The following is a 19,760-nucleotide window of genomic DNA, read 5'->3' as shown; positions in this document are numbered from 1 at the left end:
CCACATCTTCTTTATCCATTCATCTGTTGATGGACATCTTGGCTCTTTCCATAGTTTGGCTATTGTGGACATCGCTGCTATAAACATTGGGGTGCACATACCCCTTTGGATCACTACATTTGTATCTTTGGGTTAAATACCCAGTAGTGCAATTGCTGGGTTGTATGGTCTAGCTGGGTGATCTTGGGCCACCCTTCTGTGCCTCAGTTTCCTGAGAAACTGAGATGACAACATCAGAGCCTACCTCACAGAGGTGATGTGAGCATCAAGTAAGTTATTTGTTGGAGAGATCAGGGCCTCTTTGTAAGTCTGGGATAGTGGGAGACCCAGGCAAGGACTTCAGGAATAGATACAAGATTAGGTTGGTGTATTGGATTGTGTTGGCTGCTACACGATAGACTGAAGCAGGGTAAGAGTGGAGACCAATGAGGACAGGGTGGTTGTAGGAATTGAGGTGAAGGGCCTGAGCCTGAGGTCTGGCATGGAAGACAGGCAAAAGCAGGCAAGCATGAGCCACAGTGCAGAGGTGGGCTCCATAGTCGGGCCATGGTTGCTGGTCAGATTGGCTCAAATGATGGCAGAGAAGGAAGAGAAGTATGGAAAGTAACTTGGCAACTTTTTGTAGGAATAGAGTTTTGATGCTCACACTTGAGGAGTTTTGACATAACTCGGTAAAGATGAAGAATTTGGACTTTCTATTCCTTTTAGAGGATTATTGCACAATACGGTGGACATTTAATTCTGGAGAACTTCTGTTGTTGCAGCCAAGGGAAGTAAATGTTGAGTGCTGTTGATAAATAAGGAAAGGAAAGGAACAAACATTAAATGCCTCCCTGTGCTGATCAGCTGAATTCCTGCATAGCCTTGGGATTCTGGATGGGACGGGCTTGTGGAAGGGACACTCAGTTTGAGCACATTACTCAGGGGCTTCATGTACAACCCAGGCAAATGTGGGAGATAGGATGTAGAAGATTGCATCTAAGTGGGTAGCTAGAAAGCTCAAAAGTTTCCCATTTGTTCCTATGCTGTCATCCATATCAGGTGGGCTTCCAAAATAGTTGAGAGAGCTGTCAGAGTAATCATCTCAGATTTAATAATAGAGATAGTGGGTAATGGAGCAAGACAGGGCAAGCTCATTTCCCCTGAGGTCTGAAAAGCAGCATAGAAGAGATGATAAAGCCGATGTTTACAGACTGATTCGAATCCCAGTTCTCTCAGGTACTAGCTACGTAACCTCAGACAAGTTACTTCAGCTCTAATTGAAAAAAAAATTTCCAGTTTTATTGGCTCATATGGAATTTAAGAAAGAAACAAAGAAAAATAAATAAAACATAACATAATAAAGAAAAATATACAAAAAGCCAAACTCTTAAATATAGAGAACAAACTGGTCGTTGCCAGAAGGGATTGGGGGGGATGGGTGAAATAGATAAAGGGGATCAAGAGTACATTTATCTTGATGAGCACTGAGAAATGTATAGAACTGTTGAATCACTGTATTGAACACCTGATGTTAATATAATACTGTATGTTAATTATACCCCAATAAAAAGCAATAGGGAGAAGTTGGTCATTAGTTAAAAGAAAGTTTTACTGAGATATAATTGACACATGACATTGTGTAAGTTTAAGGTGTACAACATCATGATTTATGTATATATTGCAAAGTGATTACCACAATAAGTTAACTTCCATCATATTACATGGCCACAAATTTTTTCTTCGTAATGACAACTTTTAATATCTACTCTCATGGCAAATTTTAAATATACAGTACAGTTTTGTTAACTATAGTCACCATGCTGTACATTGCACCTCCAGAGCTTATTTATTTTATAACTGGAAATTTGTACCTTTTGACCACCTTCACCCGTCTTCTTCACCCCCATCCGCCACCCAGAGCAACCACCAATCTGCTGTTTCTATGAAGTGTTTTTTTTTTTTTTCAAGATTTACATATGAGATCATACAGTGTCTTTCTCCGTTGTCTTTCATTTAGCATAATGCCCTCAAGTTCCATCTATGTTGTTGCAAATGGCAGGATTTCCCTCCTTTTTATGACTGGGTAGTAGTATTCCATGTGAGAAATGGGAGTAATAGCACCTGTCACACGGGGCTGTTGCGAGGTTTAAATGGCGGGTTTTGAAATACACAGAACCTAGCACGTATGTACTAAGTTCCATAATTGTTAGCGATTATGGCTCCATCTGTGCTCTCCAGGCTGAGCTCCTTGGGTCTTCTAACCCCATGCTTCCCAAAGGTTAGTGCGCGTAGGCTGACCAGAGGTCTTGTAGCACGAGGATTCTGATTCAGCAGATCTGCAACAGCCTGAGGATTTGCTTTCAGGCAAGACCAACCCTGCTGGGCTGGGAGCCACATTTTCTCCCTTTCTTTCTTTCTTTCTTTTTTAAAAGATTTTATTCACTTATTTGACAGAGAGAGAGAGAGAGAGAGAGGAAGAGTACAAGCAAGAGGAGTAGCAGAGGGGGAGAGAGAAGCAGGCTCTCTGCTGAGCGGGGAGTCCGATGTGGGGCTCGATCCCAGGACCCCGCTTAATGACTGAGCCACCCAGGCGCCCCTGGGGGCCACACTTTAAATAGCAGAAGTCTAATTGGCATCCCTTCTTTCAGCCTCAACTTCTTTGTAATCATCTAAGCCACCCCCAGGGCGATCTTTATAAAATATCAATATCCATTATATCTTTACAAAATATCAGTTCGAGTCATAGCACCTCCAAGTGCTCCCATGTGACACTAGGGTAGATCAAATTCACACTTTGCCTCCGTCTGCGATTCAAAGCTCTTTGCTTCTGGCTCCAACCTACCTTCCTAAGCATTCTTGATTTCAGTCACACTGTGTTGCATGCTGAGCAGGCCTGGCACTTTAGTTTTGGTTTTGTCTTGCCTTTTTTATTGTGGTAGTAAAATACACCTACCATAAAATTTACCATTTTAACTCTGTGTTAAGCATGCGACTGAGGGGCATTTAGTGCCTTCTGCTGCTGTGCAGCCATAGCCGCTCTCCGTCCCCACAACTTTCTCATCATCCCAAACTGAAACTCCGCACCGTTAAACAATATTGCTCTGTTTCTCCGCCCCCCAGCCCCTGGAAACCACAGTCTTACTTTCTGTTTCTTAGCACGTTTTGCTATCCGTTATTTCAGTGAATCTTCACAACAGCCCAGTAAGGGGGTGCTATTATTATTCCCATTTTCTAGGTGAGGAAACTGGGGCCCAGAAAGGTCAGGTGACTTGCCCGGGTTCACATGCTAGGCAGTTGCCAGGATGTAGTGAGCACAGGGACTGAATGAACTGCTGAAATTTCAGAACTGGCAGGACCATGGAAATGTTTTATAGACGATCCAGAGATTTAGTTGGAATACGACTAAGATCAGGAATTTAATTAATTGCTGCTTTCTTTCAGGGACATGTTCAGTCTCTACTGCACCATATAGAAACTGGAAATATCCTGCTAGAATGTTGAAGGATGTAAGAAACCTTTTGCTTCTTAGTATTGCCTCAGATGAAGAGAACATGCCATACAGAATTCCCAAAAGTGCAAAACCAGTAAGAGATGTACTTGTAGATCCGACTTTGTTTCTCTATCGATCTGGGTTTGCCTTCCTTCCTTCCTTCCTTCCTTCTTTCCTTCTTCCTTCCTTCCTTCCTTCCTTCCTTCTTTCCTTCCTTCCTTCCTTCCTTCCTCCCTCCCTCCCTCCTTTCCTCCCTCCCTCTCTCTCTTTTTCTTTTTTCCTTCCTTCCTTCCCTCCCTTCCCTTTTCTTTTCTTTTCTTTCTTTCTTTCTTTCTTTTTCTTTCTTTCTTTCTTTCTTTCTCTCCTGTTTGTCTTTTAGGAACAGAACAGAATTAGCAGGATGAGAGATGTTCAGCAACCTTTGGCTGTTCATCAGCATTTTTCCAGGTAGGACTCATTGTTTTTTTAACTGATTCATCCACCAAACATTTATTCGGCATAGGTTTTCTGCCAGGAACAGTTTGGGATGCGGGGAGTACAACACTGGACACAAATCACCTGACCCTGTCCTCAGAAGGGACCACAGAAGGTGCACAAAATGAACATCAGCTTTGGTCTAGGAAAGAGTGGACATTTTACTTGTGGAGGTATGTGTGCTCTTATGTAGATAGGCTCATTTTCTTCAGTGCCTGTCTTCCCCACCACCTCACCCAGACCAAGGCCCATGCCTGTGCAGTGAGAGCTTGCTGAAAAAACTCAGGTTTGAGAAAAGAAAAGCCATCCTCTGGGGATAATGCAAAGGAATCAGAAAGCCTGATCCTGTTTCTGGATCTCTTTTGGGGCATGACTTTGGCACTCGCCATTTCCTGGTTTATGCAGCATTGTACGGGGCACACATGTTACCTAATCCAGTCTAGGTTAATTTTCATTCTTAATTTTATCCATTGGAAAATCATATTCCCTTAAGATGAGTATCTGATGAAATAGAGTCTTACGAGATGTAATTTTTGAAGACAGTTTTGATTGAAAATAAACTGGAAAATTCCATGATTTGAATGCCATACACATTTAACATCATTACTGTCTACATGAGAATTGTAAACATTTCATTCTTTCTCACTGTTTGAATATCTTTAATAAACCGTATATGAGTAAGAGATGATGACTTCATTCAAATTGATGAAGCATGCCATCATGCATCTCCCCCATAAACTTAAAAAAAAATCCCCCAGAGTCACACTGAGATTTGAAAGACCACTTTCCTTTATGTGAGCAATTGTTTATAAAAAAAAAAGTGTGTGTACGTTTCTCTCTCTCTCTCTCTCTCTCTCTCTGTGCATAAAGGAAGAGTTGGTCCTTGATAATGCACAGCAAATTTTATAACTACAAATATATGGCATGATTATCCTCCACAATGGCATTTTAAATACTTTGAGGTTTTTATTTTTAAATAAACAAATATTGTAACCAGAGTAATAGCCAAAGATGGATTCACTGTTACATTCTGCTTTTCTTCAGACCCAATCTGGTTTTCTTTAGAATTCCATATAAACATTTTAAATGATGTTTACATGAGCCAAACACTTTCTGGCCATTATTGGTCTGTGAAGGCTGCAAGGGTTTCCTTCTCTGTGTCAGTCGGGCCAGGCTGACTGACAGATTGGTTGGGGGTGGGGCGGTGGGCAAACTGATCAGCGGAGCCCAGTCAGGGCAGCCGCTGAGCTAGGACTAAATCTGCTGACTGGCTCATTGAGCCCCCCAGTGACTGCCTGGGAGAGAGGGCAGTTGTTCCTTGGTTACAGAGCACTAACTAGTTAACTTCAGCCTCTTCAGATGTGGCACAGTGAAGATGTGCTCTCTTTCTTGCTATATCTTTCTTTTTATGAAAGATAGTTTTCATGACTGCATTTGGTTATCACCAGGAACTACTGGTGACATTTTCAACTGAATTCTCCCCAGTTATGCTAGAATCCGTGATTCGTCTGTTGTTCTTTCCGTGGCACTTTTAGCAGCTCTGCTTTTTGCTCTTTTCAGATTTATTTCAGCCCCTTGACTGCTGTACTTTTTCTTGGTGAACCTTTCCTATCCCTGCCTCCAGCTTCTTAGTCAGTCTTTACATTAAGGTACAACTTTCAGGTACCTTTTCTGGCCAGTATGCTTAGTGCCTCTTGTCTTCCTTGGTGCTCAGGAAAACTCCAAGCAAAGATCAATCTAATCATCTCCCTTGTCCATTCCTACATGTGGGCTGTTTGTTGCTCTGGAGAAGATCTTGCCTCTGTGCTGCTTAGTACCACTCTAGAGTCATGCTCTTCCACCACACGATCATGACGAGGACATATATTAGGTGGCATAACAGCCCGGCTCTTGTCTCTGGCCCGAGACGCCACTTAACTCATGCCATGTTAGATTTATCCAGCCGGTCCACTGCATGGTGACTGATCTCAGGGCTCTCTCATTCTTGTCACAGTGGCATCAAGAAACCTCTGTATCACCAGTTGTTTGCCCTCAATTCCCTCCCTGAGAAGAGTGCATCTTACTCACAGTCCTTTAGATTGTATACTGCTGCTAATATTAATCTCTCTAGTTAAAGCTATGATGTATTGGGTGGCTACTCTGTGCTAGACACAGTGCTAGCCACTTTTATGTCCACTAACTTAATTCTCACAGAAACTTTGGTATGTAGGTATTATAACTCAGACTTTACAGTTCAGGTAATTGAGACTCATAAAGATTAAGGAACTCACAAAGACCACACAACTCTAAAGGGATAGAGTTGGGATTTGAACCCAGGTCCAAATGATTCAAAGCCCAAACTCTTCACTGTTCAACACTGGCTTCCATGTTGTTTTTGAGAGGTGTTTCTTAATTTCGAATGTTACACACAATAACGAACTTAAGAAATGCAAAAAACCCTGGAAAACAATAAAATAAAATAACTTAAATAAAAATAAAAATGTGTTTAATCACATAGTGTTCCATCAGCCGGAGACACTTCTGAAAGTTTTCTTTCCCTAGTCCTGTTTTCTACACAGGATTTTATTTGTTCGTGTGTGTATCATGTTTAACATGATTAGGCTAATATAACATATACAATTTTATGACCTTCTTTTTCACCTATATGATAACAAGTATTTTTTCATAATGCGGATTCTTCACAAACATGCTTTTCAGTGGCCTCTGCACTGATTAAAAAACACATGAAAAATCCACTGGGTAATGTCACAAATGCGGAGACTTTCCATGAAATAAGAAATATAATCTCAGGAGGAAGGATAAAGGGAGCTCGACTCCTAGTGGTGGGCTAATATTACTCTATTTTAAATTGAAGAATGCAACAAGTGTAGACATTTTATGTGGAGCTTCATTAAAATTCAACTTTATAAAATCCTCAAGCAGAACAAGCAAAGGTGGATGAGTCTGAAATTGTGGAGAATTTGTTGGAAAGGTCATCATCAGCCCTGAGATATGTAAGTAAATTCCTTGAATTACAAGACTGTATGTCGTCTTCATTCTGACATTTCTACTCCTCTAGGTTTGTGTCCAAAGAAAGTCATGATCTTGCTACTCTCTTGCCCCTCAGCCTTTTTTCTCCCCTCCACAGCTGCACGGTACAATAACTACGAGCCTACTGGAGTCCTGAAATAGTTCTCAGGATGTGTTCACTTTGATTCTAATTCAGAATTAAGCCTTTAGTGTCATTTAGTCCTGATCTGTTTCTACTGGGAGATGATGGCACATGTTTTCTGTGTGTCACACAGGCCCCAGATGTGGCCCCTGCAAAATGTTTCAAGATTAGGAATTTAATGAATTGACATAACTATAGCTTTATAATAAGCCTCAGTGTCTATTAGGACACATCCTTTTACACTGTTGTTGTTCTTCAGGATTATCGTGGATTTTGCCAACTCATTGCTCTCCATAGGAATTTTGTAATTAACTTCTGAAGTTATATAGAAAAGTAAATCTAAACAAATCTACCGGGTTTTGACCAGAACTACATTAATTAGTAGATTAATTGGGGAGATCTGATAGATTTATGATATCAGGACTTCTTGTCCAGGGATATGACATATCTTTCCATTTATTTAGATCTTCTTTTGTCTGCTTTAATAAAGACATTACTTTCTGTGTAATGTTTTAGCACACTTTTGTTAGATTAACTACTGAGCACTGTATAGTGTCTTTTTTTTAAGTAGGCTAATAGTTTTCAAAAATATTTTCATTATTGAAGTATAGTTGATATACAATGTTATATTCATTTCAGGTGCACAACATAGTGATTTGACATTTATATACATTATGAAATGCTCACAATGATAAGTGTAGTCCCCATCTGTCACCATACAAGGCTATTACAGTACTATTGACTACATTCCGTATACTGTACTTTTCATCTCCCTGACTTCTTTATTTTGTAACTGGAAGTTTGTACCTCTTCATCCCCTTCACCTACTTTGCCCATCCCCCCACCCTCTCCTCTCTGGCAACCACCAGTTTCTTTTCTATATGAAGAAACCTATAAATTTATTTAAAAACATGAAAAAGTGATTTGTGTAATTACAGAGATATAACTTTTTTTGGAAATATATAAGACCATAAGTATGTATAGTGCAATTTTAATAAATTACAATCTGATGATTGAAGTTTGTAAAATTAAAACATAATTTTCATAGTCATTCAGTTATATTTGTCTAATTTCCTTTGTTTAAACCTTTTTCAAAGGTTTCTTGTTTGACCCACAAATTATTTAGAAGTATGTTATTTAATTTCCAAGTGTTCAGGCGTTTTCCAGATATTTGGAAGTTCATTTATTATTGATTTCTAATTTAATTCTATTTTGATAAGACAACATAATCTGTATGATTTTAATGCTTTAAATTTACTGAAACTGGTTTTATGGTCCAGCATATTTTGAATCTTTAAAACAATTGCACATAGAATGTAAAACGTCTGTTCTATAGTTGCTAGGCATCGTGTTCCGTAAACACATAGGCCAAGTTTGTTGGCAGTGTAGGAAGTCTTCAATACCCTTACTTATTTTCTGTTTACTTGCTCCATTGATTACTGGTAGAGAATGGTGTTGAACTCACCAAATGAAACTGTGGGTTTGTTTGTTTCTTCTTTCAGTTCTTACTCCATTTTGAAGCTTTGTAATTAAGTGTATACCTATTTAGGATTGTTATGTTTTCTTGATTCCTTTATCATTGTGAAACATCCCTCTTTTTCCTTAGTACTTTGCTTTACCTGAAGTCTTCTTTGTCTGATACTAATTAGCCATTCAACCTTTTTGTCATTAGGATTACATAGTATATATGTTTCTATTCTTTAACTTGTAACCTAGCTGTGTCTTTATAATTAAGGTATCTTGTAGACACTTGAATAGTTGACCTTTGAACAACACAAGTTTGAACTGCACAGGTCCACTTATATGTGGATTTTTAAATAAATACAAGACAGTACTGTAAATGTATGTTCTCTTCCTTATGATTTTCTTAATAATAACATTTTCTTTTCTCCAGCTTACTTTATTGTAAGAATGCAGTACATAATACATATAACATCCAAAATCTGTGTTAATCGACTGTTTATGTTATCAGTAAGGCTTCCACTCAACAGTAGGCTATTAGTAGTTAAGTTTTAGGGGAGTCAAAAGTTAAATGTGCATTTTCAACTATGTGGGGGGTGTCAGTGCTCTAACCCCTCACATCGTTCAAGGGTAGTTTGGCCTTACTTTTCTTTTTCTTTTTTTTAAGATTTTATTTATTTATTTGAGAGAGAGAGATAGCGAGAGAGAGCATGAAACGGGAGGAGAAGGAGAAGCAAGCTTCCCACGAACAGGGAACCCGATGCGGGCTACATCCCAGAACCCTGGGATCACGACCTGAGCTGAAGGCAGATGCTTAACCGACTGAGCCACCCAGACATCCCTATTTTTTATTTTTTTTGAAAGATTTTATTTATTTGTTTGAGAGAGAGAGTGTGAGCACAGGGAGGTAGGGGCAGAGGGAGAGGGAGAAGCAGGCTCCCCGCTGAGCAGGGAGCCCCACGCGGGGCTCGATCCCAGAACCCTGGGATCACGACCTGGCCTGAAGACAGACGCTTAACCGACTGAGCCACACAGGCGCCCCTTGGCCTTACTTTTCTATCCAATTTTAGCAGTTCCAGACTTTATATTTGTGTCCGTTGACAGTTAATATAATTATTAGTATGGTTAAATTTAAGTCTACCATCTTACTACATGTTTTCTGTTTGTCCCATTTGATCTTTGTTATCTTTGTCTTCTTTTTCTTCTTTCTTTTGAATTAAATGAGTATTTAATTAGTATGCCATTTTATCTTTTTTGATTTATAATTTATATCACATGTGTGTTTTATTTGTTGCCCTAGGCAGTTTATAGTATACATCTTTAACTTATTACTGTGTGCTGTGAACTCCTATTGTGCCACTTCATGTATAATCTAAGAACCTGACAACAGTACATTGTTACTGTCCACCCTCCTGTCGTTTGCATTGTTATTATCATAGGTTTGACTTCTACACATATTATAAACCCTACAGTCCTTTGTTTTTATTTCGATTCTCTTGGACATAAAGATGAAAAAAATTATTTTATATTTATCTATGTATATATTATTGCCAGTGCTTTTCATGTCTTTATGTAAATCTGAGTTTCCATCTGATATCATTTTCCTTTTACCTGAAGTACTTCCTTTAATATTTCTGGTAGTGCTAATGTACTGGCCTTGACTTCTTTCAGGTTTTGTTCATCTAAAGGTGTCCTTACCCTCAACTTCTTTGAAGGGTGGATTTTTGTTGGATATAGAATTCTAGCTTGATTCCAAACCCTTCCCCCAGCACTTTAAAGATGTTTCAGTTTCTTTTGGCTTGGGTTGTTTGATAAGAAGTCAGACAGAGGTCATTTTTTTTTTCTCTTGTATTAAATGTGTTTATTTGTTTGCTTTTAAGATTTTCTTTTTATAATTGGTTTTCAGCAGTTTGTTTATTATATGCCTTAGTGAGTTTTCCATTGTGTTTATTTTCTTGGATTCATTGAGCTTCTTGAATATGAGTTTATATTTTTCATCCAGTATGGAAAAAATGGCCATTATTCAAATTATTTTGCCTCCCCTTTCTGGGAATCCAGTTACATATATTTTAGATTGCCCGATTTTATCCCACAGTGAGGCTCTGTGCATTTTCTCAGTCTTTTTTCTCCACTCTGCTGGATGAAACTCAGATCTGTCTTCCAGCCATACATAAGCTATGATTGTTTAAAATGTTTTGAATTTACTGGGTTTGTTCTTTCCCTGGTAGTTGTTCCTTGATTGGTCTTGCAGAGTATCACTTTGCACAGGCACAAGTTAAATATTCAGCCAAAGGTTCAAGGGACGCTGTATTCAGATTTCTGGAGTTTGTTTGTTTTGCCATAGCTTTTTTCTTTCTGGTATTCTGCTCCACAAATTCCAGCCACCTTGGCTTTCGTGAACTCTTATTTCTGTCTCCTAATCTCAGTGAGACCACTGTACTCTGCTTGGGATTCTGCTTCACAAACCATGGTCTGAAAGTACCTTTAGGTAGAAAGCTGGGATTATTGTAGGGTTCGTCTCATTTTTGCTCTTATCTTAGGGATCACAGGCATGTGCTGCCTGCTGTCCAATGTTTCCAAATAGGTATTTCCTCTAATTTGTCCAGTCTCTTAGTTGTTCATGGCAGGAGGCTATTCCATGGCCATAAGCAGTAGTCCCTATAAATTTCTGTTTTGATTGTATCTTCAAAAAAAAATTTTCTAATTGCTGGTATAAAGGAACAAAATTAACTTTTATATATTAATCTGGTATATAGAAATCTTGCTGAAGTATTGTATTATTTTAGTAAATTGCAGAATCTCTTGGATTTTCTATGTAGATAATCATAGTGTTCATGAATGAGGACTTTTATTTTTCCTTTCCAAGAGTTATTGATTTTATTTCTTTTTCTTATCTTAATGCATTGGTTAGTACTTTTAGCACTATTAAAATGTATTAAATGTTTTAACAGCCAGTCTTATTTTTTTCCTGAATCTAAAAAATTCCTTTAATGCTCTACCTTTGAGTATGATCTTTGTATGCTTTTGGTTGTTTCCCTTTATCAGGTTAAGGAGGCTCCTGTCTCTACCTAATCTGTTAAAAATATTTTTAAACAACTATACATATGTTTTGAATGATATCAAATGCATTTTCTGTACCTACTGAGATGATCACATTCTTTTTTCTTTTTGTCTGATATATTGAATTATGTTTTTTCTAATGTGAAATTATCTTAGTATTTCTAGAATTAGCCTAAATTTTTAAATACTCTCTTGGTTTGGGTTTGATAATTTTACTTAGGATTTTGCATCTGGATCATAAATAAAATTGGCTTATAAAATTTTCCCTTTTGATGCTTCCTTTATCTGGTTTGGTATAAAGAATATACTAGGATTATAAAATGAGTTGGGTGAGAGACTTCTCTGTTTTCTGGAATAATTTGCATGAAATATGATACACCTATTATTTAAATGTTTGGAAGTATCAGTCTGTGAATGCCTTGGGACTGTTTTGTTTAGATTAGGTTAGGTTGCTTTTCTGTGGATAGATTCTTAATTATTGCATTAATTTCTTTACATTTATATGATTTCTTCCAATTTTCTTTGTATTATTAAAGAGGTTTAATAGGTGAAAATATATTTTTCTAGGAAATACATCATTTCATCTCTGTTTTCAAATTTATAGTCATAGAGAGCTGATCATACTACTTTTTACCATCTCAAATTCATATGTATGCACTTTCCATTCCAGAATAAGTCTTCTCCTTTATTTCTTGATCTATCTGGTATAACAATATTTTATTTTATTGTGTTTTTTTAAGAAACAGATATTTTTGACCTGTTCTATTGTATCTTTTTTATCAGTGTTGTTTTCTCATCCTATCATTATTATTTCCTTGCATCTCCTTTATCTGGCTTTACTCTTATTTAATTTTTTAAAGATTTTATTTACTCATTGGACAAAGAGACAGCGAGAGAGGGAACACAAGCAGGGGGAGTGGAAGAGGGAGAAGCAAGCCTCCCGCCTAGCAGGGAGCCCGATGCAGGGCTCCATCCCAGGACCCTGAGATCATGACCCGAGCTGAAGGCAGACGCCCAACGACTGAGCCACCCAGGCGCCCCAGCTTTTCTCTTATTTTTACAATTTGTTTTGTTGACTGCTTAGCTCATTTATTTTCATTTTTTTCTCATGAGCATTTAAGGGTCTAAATTCCTTGGTGTTGCTTTAGCTGAATTTTTTAGGTTTTAATATGCAGTATTTTACAATCCTTCAGTTCTAAATATTTTCTGATTTCCAGAGTTATCTAAGAAATTTTGTTTTTGTTGTTGCTATTGTTTTAAATATTCAGATCTACAGGGTTTTATGTTATCTTTTTGTTCTTGATTTCTAATTAAATGGCATTAGGACTGGAGCATATGGTTCTTTGTTGGTTGTTGATCTGTTTTATGGCCTAGAATGGCCTATTTGTGTTTCATGCTCTGAAATTCCACTATGATGTTTCAAATGTGGTTTTATTTTAATTTATCCAGATTGGGTCACATTTTCCATTCTGGGAAAATTTTAGCCATTATTTCTTTACTGCCTTTCTCTAATTCTTGCTATTCTCTTCATCTGGAACTCCTAGTGGAACTATATTAGGCTTTCCCATTCTGTTATGCATGTTTCATAATCTCTTGTTTCTTATTTCCCACTTTACTATCTCTCTGTAAAGGCAATATGGTAAATTTCTTCATATTTGTATTCTATTTACTAATTTTCTCATCTGTTTTTTAAAATTTATTTTATTTTATTTTTTAAAAGATTTTATTTATTTGAGAGAGAGAGAGAGCAAGCACACAACCTGGGGGAGTGGCAGGCAGAGGGAGAGGGAGAACCAGACTCCCCGCTGAGCAGGGAGCATGACGCAGGGCTGGATCCCAGGGTCCTGGAATTATGACCCGAGCCAAAGGCAGATGCTTAACTGACTGAGCCACCCAGGCACCCCTATTTATTTATTTTAGAGAGAGAGAGAGAGAGACGGTGGGGAGAGTCAGAGGGAGAGAGAGAGAGAATCAGACTCCCCGCTGAGCATGGAGCCTGACCTCATGACCCCTGAGATCAGGACCTGAGCCAAAAGCAAGAGTCCTACCCTCAACTGACTGAGCCACCAGGTGCCCCTCATCTGGTTTTTCTTTTTTATTTATTTATTTATTTATTTATTTATTTATTTATTTGACAGAGAGAGACACAGCCAGAGAGGGAACACAAGTAGGGGGAGTGGGAGAGGGAGAGGCAGGCTTCCCGCTGAGCAGGGAGCCTGATGCGGGGCTCGATCCCAGAACCCTGGGATCATGACCTGAGCCGAAGGCCGATGCTTAACGACTGAGCCACCCAGGTGCCCCTGGTTTTTCTTAATACATGCTTAATCCATCCTTTTGAAATTAATTCCATTGAATATGTTTTTATTTATAGAATTTCACTTTTGTTCTTTTTCATGTCTACCTGGTTTTTCTCATATTTTCAGTTCCATCTATTTTGTTTTTCATATTTTTAAACACAATTATTTTATAATGGCTTTTAGATCTTTTAATTATTTCAAGGTCTTGGAGGTCTCATACTGGGTGCTGGTGTGTGTGTTTCCTATATGGTGGATTGTTTCCTTACATACTTTCTAATTCTGCATGGTGAGCCCATCTTCAGCATTACCTTACCTGTGGAAATTCTGTGGAACTTGTCTTTAGAGAGTATCTCTCCAGAATGGGTTTGTCTTTGCATCCCTTAGAACCTTATTCAGTCTAATAGCGCCCTTTTTTTCCTACCCAAAGAGTATGCTGAGATAGCCAAACTTCCTTGTTTTCTTCCTTTGTGTCAGGAGGGCTTTTTAAATGAAACCATAGCCTCTAGGAGTCTTGCCTATATGTAGGGAGGAGGTGGTGGGTTTTAGTTTCAATGCTTTGCTTGGATTCTCTGTCACCAAAGAGGGCCTTAATACCCGAGGTCCTTTGTTGCATAGCTATGTTTCCTGCTCCTCACAACAGCACCGGTTGGGGTACTAACCAGCTTTGGTTTTCAGCATCTTCTCAGTGTTGTACCCCTAAGCTCTCCCTTACTTTCTTGAGAGCTTTTAAAGGATGTGTGTTATGTTTTAACTGCTGCTTCTTATTTAACAGACATGTTTTTGAACGTCATTGACTTCTACCTTGAGGCTTTGACCTTGAGGTAATGTGTGAGTCTAATTATACAATTCAAAGCAGAGGACTTTGGTGATTTTAGGGCCATTTTTTATATGCCCAGGATTTCTGTGATAGCAGCAATAAATGCAGATTTTGTCTATTGTGGTGTGGTATTATGTATAGATATGAAACTTTTAACCCACATCTGTCTTTGTTTCAAGCGTTCTTCAAGTTAGTGGATGTTAAAGGAATTTTAAGGGTATAGAGTTAAATGTACAGATACTTTTGGATTAAGTTGTGTAACTTCACAGAATGTTTTTGTAACTTTTTCAAATATATTCATTTGTAATGCTATTGTGACTAAATTTATTGGGGATCAGACAACAAAGCAAGTCTTCAACATCTACATAACGTATGAGAGGGTTATTGGTACTTAATGAAATTCTGTCTTTAAAAGAAGTAGGCATTCCTTAAGGGAAAGGTGCTATGCAATTGAGAATTCTGATTAGTCTTATTGCTTTATTGTGATTCATCATAGACTGATTTCTTAGTAAAATGTTGTTCCACTTTGATTTCAGAATTCTTTGTTACATCACTGAATAATGGATGAGGCTGATAGAGAAAAAGAGAAGAGGTATGAATTCATAACTGACTGATATTTCTGTCAAAGCCCTCTCCTCTGTCTTCTGTTCCTATTTCACGTCTTGCAAAATCCTACTTCCTTGGGGAACCCTGACTCAGGGAAATTTGGTCTCTCCAGTGGGTTTTCGATAACCCCTGGCCCCAAGTCTGTTATAATACTTAGTACATTACTTATGTACCTGACAGCCTCCCTCATCAAACTGTGTCTTCCATGACTTACACAGTGGCTGCCAGGAGCTGACACTAAATAATTGCTTTACATTCCCTGGTAGGTTTAGAAGCCTGTTTTGGGGCCATGGTTTGCCTAGAGCTTAAATTCATGTATGTTTGAAAAGATAAATTACCTTATTTTTCCAGTTCAAGCGTCTAAAGTAAATTCCTGAATGGGAAGAAATCAGAGAGGGAGACAAACCACAAGAAACCCTTAACTCTGGGAAACAATCTGAGGGTTGCTGAAGGGGAGGTGCGTGGGGGGGATGGGGTAACTGGGTGATGGGCATTAAAGAGGGCACAGGATGTGATGAGCACTGGGTTTTATATGCAACTGATGAATTATTGAACACTACATCTGAAACTGATGATATACTATATGTTGGCTAATTGACTTCAAATTAAAAAAGATGTTAGTTTTAAAAAATAAATTCCAGTGCACTGATCAAAAAGTTTTTGTCCAAATTTTTCAGCATGATCTGTTTTTCAAAGGTAAAAAAAAAAAATATTTCAATTAGCCTTTTATTGTTCAGCCTGCTCTCTGAGATGGAGCAATGGCTTTGCAAGAGCCTCTTGAGTAATTATATATCATATAGAAAGAATTTTCTTTAATCAGAAGTACTCTTGTAAAAGCAGGTAAGAATATATGTTGGAACAAAGATCCACCACTAAATTCAAGTTAATTTGGATTTAATTTATTTTATATAATTCTTAGGTTACTGTGCCAGACACTGTGCTGGGCTTTGCTCTGGAAGACACTGAGACAGATGTGGTCCCTATCCTCGAGGACCTCACAGTCTAAGGGAGATGAGATTGGTTTTCATTTCCTCATTTTATTTTTTTTCATTTCCTCATTTTAATATTGGTAATTATTATTGTCCTATGAATGATCAAGGATCTGGGTTTTTGCTCAAAGTTTGACATTAACAACTCCCTTTCTCTTTTCTTATTTCTTCTCCATCCATTGTTTCATCATCTGGATTCCTAGACCTACCCTTACCATTAACAATGCTGATTGTTTTTTGTCACTTAGGGATGTACCTGATGTATCTGAAAGTAAAAAGAAGGATCGGTTCAGTACCTTTTTCACAGAACTGCGTGCCATGCTGCAAACTCGTGGTTATCCTGTAAAAGGAGACAGATCTAAAACAGCGCAGGACACTGCCGCCGCTTCACAGAAGGAAGGTTTGATCTGGGCACCCCAACTCATCCTTATAGCTTTTTTTTTTTTAAAGATTTTATTTATTTATTTGAGAGAGAGAGAAAGCATGAGGGGGGGAGGGTCAGAGGGAGAAGCAGACTCCCCGCCGAGCAGGGAGCCCGATGCGGGACTCGATCCCGGGACTCCAGGATCATGACCTGAGCCAAAGGCAGTCGCTTAACCAACTGAGCCACCCAGGCGCCCTCCTTATAGCTTTTTGATTAGCCATATTGAAAATTGGTTGCGGGTGGGACAGCTGGGTCTCTCCCTTTATTTCAAACATCTTTGGGAGGGATTAATGAATAGAGGATCTCCTGAAGCACCTTCTAATACACAGATACTTAGTTTCTCTCTATTCATAGTTTGTTTATAGCCAATGCTGAAAATGTTGTTAAGGTCCACATAAAAGTGGAACAAGGAAATGAGAATTAATAGAAGTATACTGGGCAAGAATAATGCAAATTTCTGTATCTTAGGCACTTGAAGCATATGGTAAATGTTGCTAAGGGAAACGTGGCCCTGAGGGTGTAAAATAGTACCTATACTATTTAAGTAGGCTTAATTCAAAACATCTGAACAGGTTATACCCATATGCATATAATCATGCTGTAAAAATCTGTTACTTAAAAAAATATTTTCTTGACCCCATGATACTTCTATTACTCTATTTCTGTGCCCTCTTCACAGCACAACTTCTTGAAAAGATTGTATGGACCCTGTCCCTACATCCTCATCCCTCATTCTTTCCTCAGTCCACTCCACTGAGGCTACAGGTCTCACTGGTCCAGTACAACTACTTTTGTCAGGGATAACAGTGACCTCCACACTGCTGAATTATTTGGTCCTTAACTCTCCACATCTTTCTTGGCCTTTTAAAAACATTGGACCGGTGACCACTCCTTTCTTCTTGAAGTATTTTTCTCCTGGCTTCCAGAATAACACACTCACCTGGTTTCTCTCTTAGCTCACTGGCTGCTCCTTCCCTTTTTTTCTACTTTCTACCTTTCCACTTTCCCTTTCAACCTCTGAACACTGGTGTGCCCCAGAGCTCAGTCCTTGGACCTTTTTTCTTCTCTAGCTACACTCATTTCCTGGGTAATCTCATCCAGTCTCTTAACTTGAAGTGCTAACTGGATGTCAGTGACCCCTGCTTGTTAGGTCTATCTCTAGCCCCGACCTACCTGAGGTCCATACTTGAGAACTGTACTCATTATCAAATCAGCAAGAGTTTCCTATGTGACTTCTTCACTTGGATATCTAGTAGAAAAGTTAACATGGTCATAAAGGAACTCTTGGTCCCTCTCTACTCCATTGCCTCTCAGCCCCCCACCCCCCCACCCAGGTTTCCTTAGTCCAGTAACTGATACCACCAGTCATTCTTCCAGCTGCCCAAGCTAAAAATGTATAAATCATTCTTGTGTCCTCCATTTCTTCCACCTCCTCATCTAATTCTTCAGCAAGCCCTTTTGGTTTTGCCTCTAAAATATATCTCAAATCCATTCACTTCTCCCCATTTCTATAGCCTTGGTATACCAACCGAATCCAGGCCACCAACATCTGTTACTTTTGTAGAAGCCTCCTAGCTATACTCTGCTTCCAGGCTTGCTCCCCAGTTTGATCTGTTTTGCACAAAATACCATAGTTGTCTTTTATTTTTTATTTTATTTTTTTAAAGATTTTATTTACTTATTTATTTGACACAGAGAGAGAGAGAGAGAGAGAGCACAAGCAGGGGGAGGGGCAGAGGGAGAGGGAGAAGCAGGCTCTCTGCTGAGCAGGGAGCCTGACATGGGGCTCAATCCCAGGACCCTGGGATCGTGACCTGAGCCCAAGCCAGACCCTTAACCAACTGAGCCATCCATAGTGTGCCCCCATAGTGGTCTTTTAAAAACATGTCACTCTAGGGGCACCTGGGTGGTTCAGTCGGTTAAGCGTCCAACTCTTGATTTTGGCTCAGGTCATGATCTCAGGGTTGTGAGATCGAGCTCTGCACTGGGTGTGGAGCCTGCTTAAGGTTCTCTATCTCCCTTTCCCTATGCCCCTCCCCTCAAAACACGTATCACTCTCTTGCTTAAAAGTATCTCATATTCCACTTAGAATAATGTCAACTCCTTAACATATACCCTACATGATCTGACCCTGCCTGTCTTTCAAACTTCATTTCCTACTACTCTATCCCTTGGTCATCCTACTGTAGCCACTCTGGCCTCTCGTTTGTAATTTAAATAGGCCAAATTCTTTTCTGCTTCATTTTGTACTTACTCCTTCCTCTGCTCAAGATGCTTTGCTCCCAGGTTTTCCTGTGGCTGTCTTCCTGTCATTCCTGTCCATGTGTTTGTTATTTGTCTACCCCCTCTCACCATTCTGTAAGATACAAAAGGATAGTCATGTCACTTGTCTTGTTTGTACTATATTCTGAGCCTCTAGAACAAAATAGGATACGTAGCTAGAGCTCAGTAAATATTAGTTAAATAATGGGGCACCTGGGTTGTGCAGTTGGTTAAGCATCTGACTCTTGGTTTTGGCTCAGCTTGTAGATCTCAGGGTTGTGAGATCGAGCCATGTGTCGGGCTCCATGCTCAGCGCAGTGTCTGCTTGAGTTTCTTTCTCCCTCTCCCTCTGCCCGCCACTCGTGCTCTCTCAAATAAATAAATCTTTAAAAAATATTCAGTGTGGAGGTTCCTCAGAAATTTAAAAATAGAGCTACCCTATGACCCAGCAATTGCACTACTGGGTATTTACCCCGAAGACACAGATGTAGTGAAAAGAAGGGGCATATGCACCCCAATGTTCATAGTAGCAATGTCCACAATAGCCAAACTGTGGAAAGAGCCAAGATGCCCTTCAACAGATGAATGGATAAAGAAGATGTGGTCCATATATACAATGGGATATTACTCAGCCATCAGAAAGGATGAATACCCAACTTTTACATCCACACGGATGGGACTGGAGGAGATTATGCTATGTGAAATAAGTCAAGCAGAGAAAGTCAATTATCATATGGTTTCACTTAT

General features: G+C 39.0%; 1 protein-coding gene across 1 annotated transcript in view; it reads left to right on the top strand.

Annotated features, from left to right (window-relative positions):
- PASD1 (PAS domain containing repressor 1) overlaps nucleotides 1–19,760 on the top strand; it is an 86,932-nt gene that overhangs the window by 24,868 nt on the left and 42,304 nt on the right. The window contains exons 2-4 of the mRNA XM_081809298.1: nucleotides 6,869–6,939; nucleotides 15,269–15,324; nucleotides 16,576–16,727. Coding sequence (XP_081665424.1) covers nucleotides 15,293–15,324; nucleotides 16,576–16,727 — 184 coding nt within the window. The 5' untranslated portion in view covers nucleotides 6,869–6,939; nucleotides 15,269–15,292. The remainder of the gene's footprint in view (nucleotides 1–6,868; nucleotides 6,940–15,268; nucleotides 15,325–16,575; nucleotides 16,728–19,760) is intronic.

Source organism: Leptonychotes weddellii, chromosome X (assembly GCF_054177405.1).
Source record: "Leptonychotes weddellii isolate Sample4059 chromosome X, ASM5417740v2, whole genome shotgun sequence".
Lineage (NCBI taxonomy): Eukaryota > Metazoa > Chordata > Mammalia > Carnivora > Phocidae > Leptonychotes > Leptonychotes weddellii.
Note: the sequence above shows the minus strand (reverse complement) of the source record. Positions and strands in the feature narration are given on the sequence as shown.